The sequence below is a fragment of the Myxocyprinus asiaticus genome, chromosome 42 (genome assembly GCF_019703515.2).
Source record: "Myxocyprinus asiaticus isolate MX2 ecotype Aquarium Trade chromosome 42, UBuf_Myxa_2, whole genome shotgun sequence".
NCBI classification, from domain to species: domain Eukaryota; kingdom Metazoa; phylum Chordata; class Actinopteri; order Cypriniformes; family Catostomidae; genus Myxocyprinus; species Myxocyprinus asiaticus.
The window spans coordinates 7,954,048-7,971,461 of NC_059385.1; the positions used below are offsets into that span (position 1 = coordinate 7,954,048).

Genomic DNA, 17,414 nt, shown 5'->3' on the forward strand with positions numbered 1-17,414 from the left:
ATCATTCACAAACCTAAAAAAAAAAATGGCACTCAGTAGCCAAGTAGTCACACACAGAAACGAGTAAGAGCTTCTTGTTGTGCACACAGAGGTACAGTCTCTCTCTAGTCTCTCTCTCCCATTCTGATGCCTCGTGCACCTTTTTATGTCTCCCTCCGCCATCACAACAACAAGAAATAGGTGTTAGAGATAATGATAACCCAGGTGATGAGCCTTACTGCTCTCTCTCTCTCCCGCAGACAGATACATGACCACACCCCATCACCACATATCCCCACCGCCCGACTCAGGCCAGGGCAACATCCAGCCTGCTAACTCCGCCCCCCCCCATTTCTGGAGAGAAAGTCAGCCACATCTGCGCCCCTGGTCTGTGGATCACCTCAAATTTGAACGGCTGAAGTGCCAGGTACCAACGGGTGATCTGCGCATTGGTATCCTTCATGCGGTGGAGCCACTGGAGTGGGGCATGATCTGAACAGAGGGTGAAGGCCTGTCCCAGCAGGTAGTAGTGGAGAGTGAGGATGGCCCACTAGATTGCTAGACACCCCTTCTCCACGGTGCTGTACTTAGTCTCTCTCAGCGAGAGCTTACAACTGAGGTACAGCACCGGTCGCTCCTCCCCTTCCACCTCCTTAGAGAGCACCACCCCCAGCCCTCTGTCTGATGCATCCGTCTGCAAAATAAAGGGGTGTGTGAAATTAGGAGCATGTAAAAGTGGCCCCCAACAAAGCGCAGATTTGATTTTTAGGAAAGCCCGTTGGCACGAATCGGGGGTCCCCTTTCTAGAAAGATCAGTTAGCGGGCTGGTGACATCAGAGTAACTAGGCACAAACCTTCAGTAGTAGCCAGCCAGCCCCAGAAACTGTCTCACTTCCTTTTTGGTCTTGGGCCTCAGACAGGCTGCGATTGCTGCGGTTTTGCTAACCTGGGGACACACCTGCCCATGGCCCGTGTGGAACCCCAGATACCGAACTTCCATCTGCACAATTGTGCACTTCTTTGGGTTGGTCGTGAGCCCCGCCTGTCGCAGTGACCTCAAGACAGATCTCAGATGTTGCATGTGCTACCTCCAGTCATTACTATAAATAATAATATTGTCTAAATACGCGGCGGCATATGCTGTATGTGGTCTGAGAACTTTATCCACGAGATGCTGGAACGTAGCGGGGGCCCCGAACAAACCAAACAGAAGGGTCACAAATTGGTGTAAGCCGAACGGTGTGGAAAAAGCCATTTTTTCTCAGAAGATTGGAGTTAAAGGGATCTGCCAATAACCCGCTGTTAAGTCCAGTGTCAAATAAAATTGAGCCGTGCCCAACCGATCGATCAACACGTCAATCCGAGGCACTGGGTACGCGTCAAATTTGGACAACGTGTTCACTTTGCAATAGTCTACACAGAACCAGACTGTCCCGTCACTCTTAGGTACCGAACCACCGGGCTGGCCCAATCGCTGTGCGACTCTTCTACTACGCCTATCTCAAGCATTGCCTCCAATTCTTCCTGAACAACCTTTTCTTGTGTTCAGGGGCGGCTACGAACTACCACCCCATCCGTGACTTCAACCATGGCAACGTCCGTGAGCTGCGACGGTGAGAGGTGGTCTACACATGGGACCGGGGTGAAAGAATTAGGTTTGAGAGTCACCTCCGGCCCGAGCTCCGCCGTCTCCGGGACTACCATCACTAAGGCCACAGGGACCACCTCCCACCATGATTTTAGGAGGTTGAGGTGGTAAATTTGACGAGCTCCACCCCTGTCCATTCACCTAACCTCATAATCGTAATTTAGATTTTGAGGTGGGCAGTAATTAAAGCACTTAATCTCCCGGTGCGAATTCCCGTAGTTGAGTGACCCTGTCATACAGTCACCTTTGATATTCCTGAGCTTGGAACAAATTCTCTTGTGTTAACTGACCCAAAGAGTGGAGTTTTGCTCTAATATCAAGAACATATTGAATTTCATTCTTACTGTTTGAAGGTCCCTCCTCCCAAGCTTCCTGTATGACATCGAGCACGCCACGTGGCTTACGCCCATACAGCAGCTCAAAGGGGAAAACCCTGTGGAGGCTTGTGGGACCTCACACACTGCAAATAACAGGGGATCGAGCCACTTATTCCAATTTCTAGCATCCTCATGTACAAACTTACGAATCATATTTTTTTATGTTTTTTTTTAATTGTTCCACAAACCCATCCGTTTGTGGGTGGTAAAGACTGGTGTGAATCGATTTAATACCTATTAATTCGAAGTGGGGGACACAGACAAAGGGAAGGACCCCCTAGATCGGGTAAGGGGTTTGGGTGGGGTTCCTCCCCACCTCCAGGGAGCCTGAACAGGATGGAAAGGGGGGGGGGGGGGGTTGAGATGCAGGGGAGAGAGAGAGAGAAGGGAGAGAAGGAAGAGCCTCTGGTTCACTGCCTCCCATAAACGCCGCCAGCTGGACGGCCTCCTCCAGTAATACCAGGCGGTGGCACTAGACCCACTCTGCCATCCCCCAAGGAAGCTGGGAGATGAATTGCTCCAGTGCCACCAGGTCGATGATCTCCACAGTGCTTCGGGCTCCCTCAGCCAGCAACCATTTCCGGCAGGCATTCCGGAGCTGTTGTGCAAAAGCAAACAGGCGGCTGTGTTTCCCAAACTTCAGGGACTTGAAATGCTGGTGGCTCTGTTCAGGACTAAGGCCAACCCATTGCACGATGGCCTTCTTCAAGTCTTTGTACTCGAGGAGGCTGGCGGCAGGAAGTTGGTGGGCCGCTAGCTGTGCTTCCAAGGAGAGTAGCGGTAACAGGCGGGCCGCCCACTGGTCAGGAGGCCACTTCCACACCTCAGCAGTCTTCTCAAAGAGGTTGAGATAGGTCTCGGGATCATCGCTTGGTCCCATTTTGACGAGGGTCACCGGTGATGTGGGCTCCGGGGTCATAGCATCAGCCCCCTCTCAGTCCATCAGGCTCCAGAATGCCTGTCGCTCCTCCACTTGAGCCTGGAGCAGGAGTTGCAAACACTGCTCCTGCTCCAGGTGTAACACCATGAGGGCCTGGTGTTGTGTTTGCTGGATGCTGGCGAGGGACTTGATGACTTCGCCCAGTGTTGAAGACTCCATGATGACGTTGTCCTCCAATAAATCCCGGGTTTCGGCACCACTGTAGCAGGTTCATTATCTGGGCAATGAAGGAGTCAGGAGGCAGCGAACTGTCAACATGAGTATTTTTATTACTCTTCAGTGTCGTTCACAAACCTAAACAAAAAGGGCACTCAGTGGCCAAGTAGTCACACACACAAACGAGTAAGTGCTTCTTGTCGCACACACAGGTACAGTCTCTCTCTGGTCTCTCTCTCCCACTCTGACACCTCTTGCGCCTTTTTATGTCTCCCTCCGCAATCACTACAGCAAGAAATAGGTGTTAGAGATAATGATAACCCAGGTGACGAGTCTTACCACTCTCTCTCTCCCGCAGACAGATACTCAACCATGCCCCCATCACCACACTCACATTAAACTTAAACAAAAATAATCAAATTGTCACTGCATGTAGTATGCGCTCTGCCAGGGCGGGCTGACATTTCCGTGAGGCAGTGAACACAAGTTTTATCATGTGCGTGCTGAGGTTAAATAGCCTCTTCGGGGTGCTTTGATTTTAAAATGGTTTAAAACAGTAGCGTAGCCAGAAGACAATATTTTTTTTACATCATGCAGAGTCACAGAATTAACAACTTAATGGCGTAAGCCTATAACACGTGTTATGAACAAACATCATGAGTAAAGGTGCGTTACTGTACCTTTTCATGTCTGTTCTCCAAAGATTCCATAAAATACATAATATATCATAACTGGGGAAGCAAAGAACAGTGTAACACAGTTCAATTGAAAGGAGGAGGCGAGAACTGGCTTGATAATATAAATATTAGTTTAATCAAGAACTAAACCAACATGGGTGTCGGGCAGCTGCCTGTAACTCTCTCTCTGTCGCACTGCCGTCTCCGGTCGCCTTTATCTCTCTCGGGCTTAATCAGCCTAATTAGGGGCCAGGTGTGCGGAATCACGACCCGGCCTTGTCCTCTGCCCTGCCACATTCCTCCCTCGTTCTCTCAGGCCGGGGAGCCCCGGCATGACGTACATCCCCCCCTCTTCCCTGTGTGTGTGTGTGTGTGGGGGGGCGTGCCTTCTGCCCCTCTGCCGTCTACCTGGATCAGGGAGGGGACAAGGGGAGGGAAACAATAACAATAAAAAAAAAACGTGGTACCCACACACTGTAACAGTGATGGTACCAACTAAAAAACACAATAATAATATTTAAAAGAGAGGGAAAGGCCAATGCGGAGCGGCAGCAGGAGAAAGAGAGAGAGAGAGAGAGAGAGGAAATTAATAAAAATGTACTCGCTGGTTCTCCGATACGCCATAGCCTGATCCTCGGCCACTCCTCCACCCTCTAGCGGACGACAGCCGCGCCTCCCCAGGTGAATCGGAGGAAGTCCTCCGGCCCCTGGTGAACGGAACACCCCGCCGCATTCTGGTGGAAGGAAGGGGTCTCTCCCGCCCTTGGCAGCGGTCCTCCCGCTCCAGGCGGTTGGCCAGGAGCCCCTCTGTGTTTCAGCGGCTGGTAGGGGACTCCTCCGCCCTGGCAGTGGCCCTGACCACTCCAGGCGGTCGGTTAGGAGCCCCTCCTCCCCTCGCGGTTGGCGGCCGTTCCTCTGCTCTCAGGCGGCCGGGCTCCTCCGTCCCCCAGCGGATGGCCGCAGCTGCTCCATTGGGGTGGATGGTAGTGGCGAGGACTCTACTCTGGGGCATCCCTCCTCCTTCCTGGGTTTTGGCACCAGTGTAACACAGTTCAATGGAAAGGAGGAGGCGAGAACTGACTTGATAATATAAATATTAGTTTAATCAAGAACTAAACCAAAAGACAGACAGACAGACAGACAGACACACACACACACGAGTGTCGGGAAGCTGCCTGTAACTCTCTCTCTGTCGCACTGCCATCTCCGGTCGCCTTTATACTTCTCAGGCTTAATCAGCCTAATTAGGGGCTGGGTGTGCGGAATCACGACCCGGCCCCACCCTCCGCCCTGCCACAAACAACAATTAATTTATTTTGCTCATATTGGGGCATGCAATTATGAATAATGAGGCAGAAATTCGAACTCAGTAGCATCTGTTGGGAGAGCACGCATGTAATCTGAGAAGGCCTCTGTTACACAATGGGTATTATTCTTGTCATTGCAATTGATTGCTAAATTCCGTAATTGATGCATCAAAGGTTGAGCATTATATCAATGGATTTGTACACCACTAAATACTATTATTAATCGTCAAAAAAGGTATTTCATTTGGGTGTGCAAGCTGATGTTTTGGATGGCATATGCACACCCTGGCATACCTGTACATAAATATGCGGTAACACTTTATTTTGATGGTCCCAATTAGATATTTAACTGACTATAAGTGACTTATCAACTGGCCTGCTATAGCTTGTAAACAGTGTTTCAACAAACATTCAGTAGACTTTCAGTAGCCTGTATATAGATCTCTATTAATGACCTACTTTTATCAACTGACTTGCTATAGCTAGTAAACAGTGTTTCAACAAACATTCAGTAGATTTTCAGTAGCCTGTATATAGATCTATTAATGACCTACTTACATTAATGTTGAGAACATCAGTTCATTAAAAGGTCATAAATAAAGATCTATATACAGGCTACTGAAAGTCTACTGAATGTTTGTTGAAACACTGTTTAATAGCTATAGCAAGTCAGTCAATAAGCTGTTATTTTGCTGCTGTTATACAGGCTATTGAAAGTCTACTGAATGTTTGTTGAAACACTGTTTATTAGCTATAGCAAGCCAGTTGATACAGTAAGTCACTTATAGTCAGTTAAATATCTATTTGGGACCATCAAAATAAAGTGTTACCAAATATGCACATTAGAGCAAAAGGAAAACACTGTTTTATCGTTTATAAAGCACTGAAACTTGAAAATCTAAAGTTTGCGTTCACCAGAAGAAAGAAAGTCATACACATTTGAGATGGCACGAGGGTGAGTAAATAAAATAATTTTCATTTTTGGGTGAACTATTCCTTTAAGTCTATTTTACACAAAAACTGAATTAAAACAGCAAAATTACCCTCTTATTTCCTAAATGTTATCTGGACACCCAAAATGCAAGGTTGTGGGACCGCATGTAGCACGCTTCTGATTGAAATTTTATGATAGATGAATAATGGATACTGTTTCACATACTATTTGTAATAGTATTAGGTTAGGCAGTGTACAGTGTCTACTGTGCAGTATGCTAGTAACACAGCCTGTTTTATTTACATATCTCAAGCAGAAGCAATAACAGTTAACAGAACTTAATATGAGAGGAAATCAGTCAGGTGTTCTTCATTGGCAAATGCAATCAGCGTTGGGCTGCTGATAGCCTTGTGTTCTGGGGTATAATTCAGCAGACTGCAGCTTTATTTATGACATCGGTTAATAACAGCTGAGTGAGACAGTTTATAAATATGTGCCAGCAACACTTAATTTGTTGTGCAGTATAGACGAAGATGGAGAATATAGTTGTCACGATGACTAACGTGTTCTCCTATTACCCACCGGGCTGACATGGCACCATAAAACCAATTTCTGTCCAAGCTCTCCGGCGGCCGGTGCTCTGAATCAATAGAGCAATTTAGCAGAGAGTCGCTCCCGCTTGTGCAGGGACTCACTCACTAGAGATAGACGCTGACGTGTACGGTGCTCTTTGGGGGAACAACATTACAAAACTAGCAAATGTTGAAAACAACAGAATTAACAGGAATACCTGAAACAAACTATTTGCCTCGCAAAAATTCACCATGGTAACCACCATATCTACCAAAATAGCACAGTTACTACAACTGTCAGCCACCAGCTGCCATTAAAAATGAATTAAAATGATGGAAAGATTCCGAAAGATTCTTACACTGTTTGAAGGAGCTCCCCATTTTCATTTATGATGGTTTTACAGGGAGGTAAACGGCGAAATCGTCAGGGTTCGAATGACTTTTCTAAATTTGGCTAATTTGTATGATACCGTGCGACTGCACGTGTTTGAATTCCTACAACTTTCACTACAACCAATGACGTCGCTGGACATCGTTTCCATCTAATATGCCACAATTACTTGCTTCTGTCACACACAACAGCTTCCTATCATGTTTACACACTCTACTGATTGGTTAAGTTTAGATAAGGGGTTTGGGTAAGGGCATAATATTAATAAGTATGTCCTTAACGCCTCATGTGCAGAACTCCCACTTACTTCCACATTAGACATCCGGGAATTTGCACGAAGTCCCACGAGTTTATGCAAACAACACTGGCAGTACATGATTTCGTATGCTGTGTTGGTGTTATTTTAATGAATTTCAATTATTCAATGACTCATAACGCACAAAAGGTGCTCATTTGTTGCCACCTATTGATGAGGAATTTAATCCCCAGAAATGGTGACTGGGGATTTTATATATATAGCAAGTTTGTCTCGTTGAAGGCAATCACACTCACCTCGGTTTGGATATTAAGCTGTTCAATTTCACAACACATCATGTCTGCTCACATCATTATATCCCTTTTAGATCCCAGAGTAAAATGAAATGTGTTAACCAAACCGCCAGATTCAGTAGGGGATCAACCTTTTATTAGTCGACAGGATTATCATGGAAAACCTTTTCTGGAGTGTCACAACCGTGAGCACCCTGTCCAAAAAAAAAAAAAAAAAGGTGAGAAACCAAAAACATTTCAAAAATGAGTATAGCGAGGACAATAGATTTATCTAATCAAATATAGTGAAATATTATCTCACAGAATTATTTTATCATAACTCTCCCTGCAAGACAGTTTGGTGCAGAGCGGCAACAATAACATATTGCTACCATACGGTCCATAATCATATAGAACTGGTAATGATTCTTTATTATTATCATCATAATTGTTATTCTTTTTTAGGGGATCTCTTTAGATTGTCACAGTTTTCCCTGTAGCAGAGCATTACTGCAATACGGCAAAAATAAATCTAGTTAAGACAACAGAGAGTGCGTGCCTTGAAGACACTTCCTAGTGCACTACATACTGTACAGGGGGTGGGGGTGGGGGGGGGTTGGCAAAGACTCCTACTGACAATGCAGTAGGAGGCAAAATCTCCCCCAACATGCTAAATCAACCTTTACTTGTACCACAGCTGTTTTACAATCTATAATTTCATTTGCTCAAGCTCTCTGATGTCATGGGCGAGATACAGTACAGTAGAAAGCAAATGTGTATTCATATTGCACCATTAGAGAATGGAACACAAATAATCATTAATCAAGATTTTTATAGGTTAAACAAGATATGTGCAAACATGACTAAAGGACTTTATTAACCAAATCAAAAAAGTTCCCTGTAATACCCACAAATAAATGTGATTTCTCATTTTATATATATCTTTTTTATATACTTCTACTCATAAGAATACGAAATCTTCACATTTGATTATTTTTCTGGTGAAAAAATTCTGGGCTGGACCCTCCAGCGGACTGTATTCATACTGTCATCTTTGTTTTAAATTGGTTTGTCCCCATGCACTCCCAGGAAACTGATTTGTCAACAGTCTGAGAACGGTGACAACTTTGGACCAGTGGTAATCACTCTCGCTCGCACACATTGTTATCTTAAACTAATTAAAAAAAGAAATTTCAAGTAGAAAATAAAAACATAACAGGCTCCCAGTCATTAGTTTGTGCACACTAACCGCTAATATAAATAAATTAGTAAATGATCATAGTCATTGTTAATAATAAGAATAATATAATAAAATCCTTTTGGCAATCTCTGCGTGTGGAGTCGTTTTGAAGAAGTGAATTCACCGTTTAAAAAAGCATGGAATAAAACTGTTAGGAGTAGAAGTGGCCCTTCCATACGGAACGGGAAACATATATACAACCGCGTGTGAAGAGTTGACTTTTTGCTCTTTTTTTTTTTTTTTTTGCATCTGTTCATTTTTTTGTTATACCAGTGTGTAGGACTTTGCGTATGGATTGTTGGTCTGTTTTAAGTGTCCTCTGGAGTCCAGTAGTGATTCCTGGGAAGTGCTGATTTTGGCAGCCTGTGCCAAGTCCAATCCGGCCTCTCTCTGTGGGAGCGTAGAGGCCGTGCCTGGCTGCCACTGCTGCACATCTCTGCTGGTTGGCACCTCCATGGGCGTCGGCTCCAGCAGGGTGGGGCGCTTTAGCGAGCGGGTCTTTTGCGGCTCCAAACAGGCCTGGCCTATCGCCGCTTCCCGAGACCCTCCGGAAACACCTCGGTTCAAAAGGAAGTCCATCCGCAAGTATGGAGGCAGGTGTACGAGCTCCCCTCCTGCAGGAAGAGAAAGGGACCGGTTTTCATCACTGACTACATATTAGCATTGGTGCTTGCAATTACTTTTGCTCAATACTTAGGCTTTTTTTAATTTGAAAAAACTCCTAACCCCAAGTATTAAGATTTGGCCTGTAACTTGTCATGCACCGTTTGTGCTACAGATGATTTTCACCTGACAAATTATAAAATAGGTGAAAAAAATCCCAACAAACCAAAACACTGGCTCCATCAATGTATTTTTGCAAAGACAGCATAATACAAGACCCCAGGAAATAACTTTACAAGCCCAGTTTTCTTTCTTTTTTAAGGCTGAAGTGTGTAATTTCTGCTCCACTAGCACCACTGAACAGAAATAAACAGAGTTTTAAAACAGCCTTCAGAATGCACCCCCCATCTGCTGTTGATCGAACAGACTGATAGTCCCGCCCACAACTCACGCCACTGGTTGTGTCAGTGTTGTTGTGTCGGGCAAGACAGGTCGCTCAAAACAAACAGTAATTTTTATAGCACCACAGAGACATGGTGTTTACAGTTTTCAAGAAAATTAACCTACTAATGGCTTGCTTATAGTTGTCTCTACATAAAGCTGGGATAGGAAAAAGTATTTTTAACACCGAAAAAGTTACACACTTCAGCTTAAAAAAAGCAAATAGTCTTTAGTTACATTCCAGCTGTGAACCATGATATGCTCATGTACTTGTGTAACAGGAGCCAGCTGGTACGTGATAGCTCTGCGGTATGTGTAAACCTCACTCCCCTGGCCTCAAGAGGCGCACTAATGACTGATGTTAGGGGCTGCAGCCTTAAGCCTCCTTGTTAGCGTGCCCGCCTCCCATGCCGGTTGACCCCAGTTCGAATCACGCTCGGAGTGGGTCGAGCAGGACCAGTTACAGTGGTGTCGTGCCCCGGATGGGAATGAGGTTTAGGGGGGTGAGTGTAATGGGAGCCGGCTGGTACATGATAGCTGTGCGGTATGTGTAAACCTCACTCCCCTGGCCTCAAGGGGTGCAATGGCGACTGACGCTAGAGGCTGTAGCCTTTAGCCTCCTCGTTAACACGTCCGCCTCCCATGCCAGCTGATGAAGATTCGAATCCCACTCTGAGCGGGTCGAGCAGGACCGTTTACACTTACTAGTCGGTGGCAGGTGGTAGAGAGCTTATTTTATCTTAATAGACAAAAATTTGAGTAGTGCAAGATAAGTCATCAATATTTTTGGTCGGTATACCCGGAAGAGAAAGAACGTAAATGTTGCATTTATCTATTAAAAATTAATTTGCTAACATTTAGTTGTATGTACACTAGCATACAGTTGACCTAAAAGCTATTAGACATGGACTAAAGCCACAAAACTCCAATTTTGATCTTCCTTTTCTGCATCCGCCATATTGGTCATGACAATTTCTCCTATTCATTGTAATCTGGTCTTTGGACCAGCCCTAATGCCAATCTAATGCAAAGCTATATTTAATGATTATTTTCCAGGCTGATTATTTTGTTCCAGCTCTCTCACCTGGTCTGTGGGCTTTGGGTACGGCCATGTTTATGACCCGGCAGATGTCCTGGGGTTTGGGCGGTGAGGCAGTGAACCTGCAGATGCCTGATTCTGATGGCGTACTGGAGGTCAGACTGTCCGTGTAGTCATTGGTACCAGCAGTCATCTGCTCAGAGGACGTGTCTGAGATGAAGCACTCAGTGATGGTGAACTTGGCGTGTCGCAGTTGTTCCTCCATCTTGGCATGTTCGTAGGCTCTGGCCAGCTCTTCGTACGTAGAAGAAGCGCTCTCTGTGGAGACCATGCTGCTGCGAGCACGGTCTGAACATAAGGCCAAACACAATGGGTCAGAACACAACAACATTGTACACTCTCTTCAAAGATCACTTCAGTATGCTAAATCTAAATATTCAGAACAAAGCATTACATCTAAACATTGTAAAAAAAAAACTTTGTAATTAAAGCAGTGTCTACAACGGAAGCACCAAACATTGTGTTATGCTGCTTAAAGCTGTCTACACTGGAAGTGTTGATGCACGTCACCTCATATTTCTTTATGGTTTTACATCATAACATTTTGTTGTTTTAAATTTTTCTAAATCCTAAAAGTTTCTGTTTATTTAAAGGTTTAAAGTTGATTTTGAAACCCAGATTTTCAATATTTTTGAAAAGAAAAACCATTGGTATAACAGCCAGAAGTTATTTAAAGGAATATTCCGGATTCGGAAGTTAAGCTCAGTCGACAGCATTTGTGGCAAAATATTGATTACCTCACTGTAACCCAGATTTCAGCTTTTTAAATAAAAAAATAAATAAAAAAAGGATGAACGAGCCAAAATGTAGTTTTGTGGTAATCAGTATCATCCCACAAATGCTGTCGATTGAGCTTAACTTATATTGAACCTGGAATATTCTTTTATATATATATAACATATACAATTCATAGTTATCAATTCTGTCAAATATCTGTCAATCCATAGATGATATTTTATAGGTAGTCCAGTGTAGAAATCTTCGTTGATTATAATGGGAGTGATTAAGTTGAGACACGTTGAAACACTTCCACTGTAGAAATGATGTAAGATTCAAAAGTCTAACATGTATTTCTTTGTAGACTGGTTGGGAGTATAGTAGGCTAACCTGTGTCCTGGGATGGACTGACGCTGTAGCTATCGCTCTCCTTGTCCACCGAGCCGGCCACTCTGGGTGTTCCTAGCCTCCAATCCGTGCTGAGTGTGTGGGTGGAGACGGGGGGATGGGGGCGGTTCAGTGTCCACTGACTGGCGTAGCGATTACGAGACGCAGGTCCAGCTTTAGCTGTACGGCGAGCGGTAGGATCTGGGTAAATTTATGAAAAGTTTTGTTTAATACCAAGATCAAATATTTAATACATCGTTTACATCGAAATAATTACATTGTAGGATTAGTATACCCAAAATTGAGAATTCTGTCATTCATTACTCACCCCATTCCATTTCAAACCCATAAAACTTTCGTTCATAGAACACAGAAGGAAAACTATCCTGACCAATCTTTTCTATAAAATGAGAGTGAACGAGGTCTGGGGATGTCAAAAAAAAAAAAAAGGCTCATACTCGAGCATTATATTCCAGGTCTTCTGAAGCCACATGAAAGATCTGCGTAAGGAACAGACTAAATTTAAATCGTTATTCACAGAAAACCTTGACCTCCTGCCTTTTTTTTCCTTCAAATGTTCATGAAGAAGTAGCAAGTTGAATCAGTTAAGCTAGTTCACAAAACCAATCTGAAAGATTCTTTCACGAATCGGACTGGTTCTCGGGTTCAACTCACTGACTCATGATCCAGTCACAACAGTTAATAGCCAACTAGAAGTGAAGATTATTAGTGAATAATGACTTAAATAATATGATTCAGAAGACTTGGAATATACAGCACAAGTCTTTTGAACCACTTTTATGGTACTTTTTTGTTATTTTGGAGCCATAGTCCTTCAATATGATTTTAGGGAAAAGAGAGATAAGAAAGAAAGTCAAATGGTTTTGAACAACATGAGGGTGAGTAAATGATGTCAGAAAATCTTTGGGAGAACTTTCCCTTTTAACCAGAATTTTTTTCTTACTTGAGAGACTGCTCTTACTCGTCCCAGGTCGTACATCAGAGACGTCCACCAGAGGACCAGTGGCCTGGGACAGTGACTGATAGTGGACAGAGTGTGTGACGGTGGCCGACTTCTGTTTGGCAGTTTCTCCGAAATCGTTATCGGTCAACAGCACTGTCGATCTGTCATCTAAAAGTGAGGGGAGAAATGGAACTATAAGAGTCTTCTATAGCATCACTGTTTCTCAGATAAACGTTTAGGTTGGTATACGGTTCAGTGAACACGACTCACCAACTGTTTCCATGGTGTCTCTCTCTTCGATGAGCAGCTGCGCTCGGGGAATGTCGATGTGCATGCGGAGGGTCTGCTGTTGTTTGTTCATGGTGTCTGAAGGCCTTGTGTTTTTACTGGAGGAAAACACAAACAAGCCTGTAAATAATATCTCAGCTTTCACAAGGTCAGCATGACACTTGAGCAACTGGGAGAATAATGCACAGCGCACACCACAGACAATAAAAATAAAATTAAGCATTAAAGGGATAGTTCGCCCAAAAATGAAAATTCTGTCATTATGTATTCATCCTCATTCATTCCAACACCGGATGGCTTTCTTTCTTCCGTGGAACACAAAAGGAGATATTTTGAAGAATCCCTGAACTATGAACTAATTTATTGTACAGACATCGCCACTTCTGTCATGGATGCACCAAGGAGAGCTACAGGGTGGATGTCAAGAATTTCAGCGAATATTGACTCAAATTTCGGTCTGTTCCTCACAGAAAACCATAATATAGCTTCAGAAGATTTAGAATACAATGCACAAGTCGCAAGACCGCACACCGCATGATCTTTTATGGTGCTTTTTTGTCATTTTGGAGCTTGACAGCCCCTGTCTCCATTCACTGTTATTATCTGGAGAATATTCTTCAAAACATCTCCTTTTGTTTTCCATGGAAGAAAGGCATACAGGTTTGGATGAGTAAATGATTACAGAATTCCCTTTTTTTTCTAAAACTATTCCTTTAAAAAGTAAAAAGTGTTTACCTCATAAGCATCTCAGCCAAACTTTTTGCATCTGTAGGACAAACAATAAGCTTTATTAACACATACACTAAATACTGAAGTAGTGTCGACACAAGTAAGGCTGACACAAGTAAGGTCTTAACTTGCAACATACGCTGTCTATATTTTATGGCTACAAATCTACAAGTTTTTTAAAACAGAAAAACAAATAAGAGCTGTGAAGAACATCTGACCCCTGAGCCTCTTCAGCCTTTGCTCTCTCCTCCTCCTCCTCAACACCATCAGCAGGACGAAGAGCAGCACCATTCCCACCAGGATGCAGGAGATGGTCACCATCATCTTCATCCCCTCGTTGCTGGTTTTCGTCACAGGGTCCTTCACTGCGGTCTTCACCAGTGGAGGAATTGTGCCTTTGCACACAGATAGCCATAATGAATTAATATATAGGTTAAAAAAAGAAAAAAAGAAAAGAAAATCTTGTCATTTTTGCATGCAATCAAAGCCCAATGTCAAACAAGAATGATTTTTAACCTGAGATACTTACTGCCATCGTAGTTTAGAGTGGCAAATTTGACGCGTTTCTCGGCCAGTCCGGCGCTGTTATAGACCTTCATCTGCAGTTCATACCAGGTGGCTTCCTGAAGGTCCAGCAGGTTGTAGCTCTTGGTAAGAGAAGTGCGCTTTGCCTTGGTCCACACAGGGCTGTCCATTGGCCGATATTCCAGAGTGAAAGAGGTGATTGGACAGCCACCATCGTTCCAGCCAATCAGGTTGAGTTTGACGCATGTGGTGTTAATGCTGGTAAACAGCTCCTGCTCTTTGGAGAACTGCGGCTCTGTGATGGATAAAGAGGATGATGAAGAGCAGGAAGTAGATGGATGACAAGATCAAGTGAGTGTTGAGGATTGTTATTTGTGCAAACCTCCAAAAAGTGCTCATTATTTTGACAGAACAATTACAAATCAATATTTGAAAACACTTATGAAATAAGCAAATAAGACCAGATAAAACCAGATTTTCCATGTAAGCACTACCAAAAGAGATGATTTGAAGGTGAAGGGTGTAATTTCTGCGGCACTAGCATCAACAAACAAAATTGCTAAAATAACTTACTGTTTTCAAACAGGTTTCCCAAACACTACCCTATCTGTCATTGTTCAGTAAGACATGCCAATGGTTAAGCCAAAGTTGTTATGTCAAGCTTGTTTAGATGCTTAAATATAAATCAGACTTCACGAATGGTTTACTTGCAGTTTCTGCATTTTAAAGGTGCACTCAGTAATATTTTTTACATGTTGTTTTGGACTTACAGTGACACCTAGTGGAGTGGATGCAGCATCATTCAAATGCAATAGTTTTTAATTCACTATTTACAGTCAGCCATGATCAAATTAAGGCAGATAAATTGATAGATGATCTTTGCACTAAGCGCAAGCCATGTTTGTTTTATTTATATATATATATTTTTTTACCATGTTTTTACTACAATAATCATAGTATCACCATGGTATTATATAGTAAAATCATAGTAACCACAAAAGTAAACATGTTTACTATATTAACACCATATAACTGCAGTAACACCATGGATAATTGCATTAAAACTATAGCTTCCATAACAAAAAAATGGTTACTACAATATTACGATAGTAAAACCATGGTTAATTGTACCCAGATCAAATCTTTCTCATACCTTTCTCCATGACCACATCACTGTGAGGAAATCAACCTTTATGTTAATTTGTATTTATTATTATAAGTATTATTAAAGGAAATATTAAGAGTGGAGACAGGAAACAGGATTGAAAAAAATGTGGCAAAGGGGAATCGAACTTGGGTTGATCGAAGGAGAAAAACACATCCACAGCATCTTTACACACCACACCACTGTAGCCAGAGCTGGTCCTAGCCTTTTGGGGGCCCTAAGCAAAATCTTGTTTGGGGGACCCCGACAGTATGTTCGTAACACTAATTATAATGTCTTTGACAGTGTGGGGGACCCCTGGCAGATTGGGGGCCCTAAGCAACTTGCTTAGTTTGCCTACAGGAAGGACTGGCACTGATTGTAGCGACACTTGGGGGTTCAGTTTGCCTTCAATTTCTGTATTTCCACCAGCCTATTTGAGTGCAAAAAGCCACGCTGTGTGGCAGGTACTATTTGCAACTAGTCACTCCATTAATTTAATCCATGAGTGAAAGTGTCCAATAACAGGGCAGTGAATCGTATTAAGTAAGTAATATTTGGCTGATCATGTGATCCTTGCATGGCAGACCCCACGAGGGGACCCTCTCCATATAGAAGTAAACAGCTTTTATAAGGTTACTAATATGACTTTAGTCTTCATCTTAGTGCTCATGATTTTATAAATATGTTTCAAAATTACAATTAATTTCTGAAAAGGTAAAACTTTTAAATGAGAAACAAATGACTGAGTGCACATTTAAGCTGCAATATGAGAAAGTATTTTAGTAGATAGGAAAAAATTGTTGAAGACAAACTTCGATGTTGTTTTGAAAAAAGCCTTGTCTGAAAGTTTAAACTTGTTTTAGATTTTGGAAAAACTCTAAACAAGGTCAGTAGTATAACAGTTCATTTGGCTTTGTCAAGCCAACATACCTAAACATTACACCTTTAATAATGATAAAAAAATAAAAAATAAAAAATAAGGGGCCCCATACCTTTTCCATGAGTCTTTGCTTCGATTATCTCACTGATTCGGCCCGGCCCGACGCCATTCTGAGCTGTTAGCGTGAACTTGTACCAGGTGCCACAACTGAGGTTTTCCAGACGGTAGGAACGCTCGCTTGGACTGATGGAAATACTTCCCCACTTCTCGCTGTTGTCTTCCGAGTACTGTAGAATATACCCTACATAACGACACATAGTGGAGGAAAACAGAAAGTTAGACACACATAATTAACACTTAAGTTTGTTCATACTGTGCTCAATATATGGTATATCAGCATTGGTTGCTATAGTGATTATTTAAGTGAGAGCACGATACTAAGTCTGTCTTCTACAGCAACTCAAGTGTAGTAAGCTGTGAGTATGGCATTAGAAGGACAATTAGAACTTATGCCTCTGTTCATATCCATCATGGCATCTTGCTGTCATGCAGATTGGCAACATTACTATATTTTATGCATTCATATATGTATTGTATCTGAAATCGCACACTTGTTAACTAATTTGCTATTCAATGAATAGTAAATTCCACATATGGTAAATTTCAATACATATCTAGAGACACTGCTATACACTTTGTGTCGTGTCGTTTCTAGAAATTCTGAGATTCTGAGTTTTATATATATATATATATATATATATATATATATATATATATATATATATATATATATATATATATACATATATCTATAAAACTGATTTCAACTATTTATTTTTGTTAAATGAAAGTTACATTAAAAATGACTTGAAACCTTTTAACCAG

At 42.6% G+C, this 17,414-nt stretch overlaps 1 protein-coding gene across 1 annotated transcript in view; it reads right to left on the minus strand.

The window, feature by feature from the left end:
* Nucleotides 1-7,655: 7,655 nt before the first annotated feature.
* Nucleotides 7,656-17,414, minus strand: part of LOC127432963 (cell adhesion molecule DSCAM-like) — a 122,586-nt gene continuing 112,827 nt past the window's right edge. Inside the window, exons 25-33 of the mRNA XM_051684509.1 lie at nucleotides 16,642-16,830; nucleotides 14,507-14,797; nucleotides 14,196-14,372; nucleotides 13,984-14,014; nucleotides 13,231-13,346; nucleotides 12,961-13,128; nucleotides 12,000-12,197; nucleotides 10,878-11,180; nucleotides 7,656-9,363 (exon numbers count right to left, since the gene is read on the minus strand). Of these exons, the coding sequence (XP_051540469.1) occupies nucleotides 9,014-9,363; nucleotides 10,878-11,180; nucleotides 12,000-12,197; nucleotides 12,961-13,128; nucleotides 13,231-13,346; nucleotides 13,984-14,014; nucleotides 14,196-14,372; nucleotides 14,507-14,797; nucleotides 16,642-16,830 (1,823 nt within the window). The 3' untranslated portion in view covers nucleotides 7,656-9,013. The remainder of the gene's footprint in view (nucleotides 9,364-10,877; nucleotides 11,181-11,999; nucleotides 12,198-12,960; nucleotides 13,129-13,230; nucleotides 13,347-13,983; nucleotides 14,015-14,195; nucleotides 14,373-14,506; nucleotides 14,798-16,641; nucleotides 16,831-17,414) is intronic.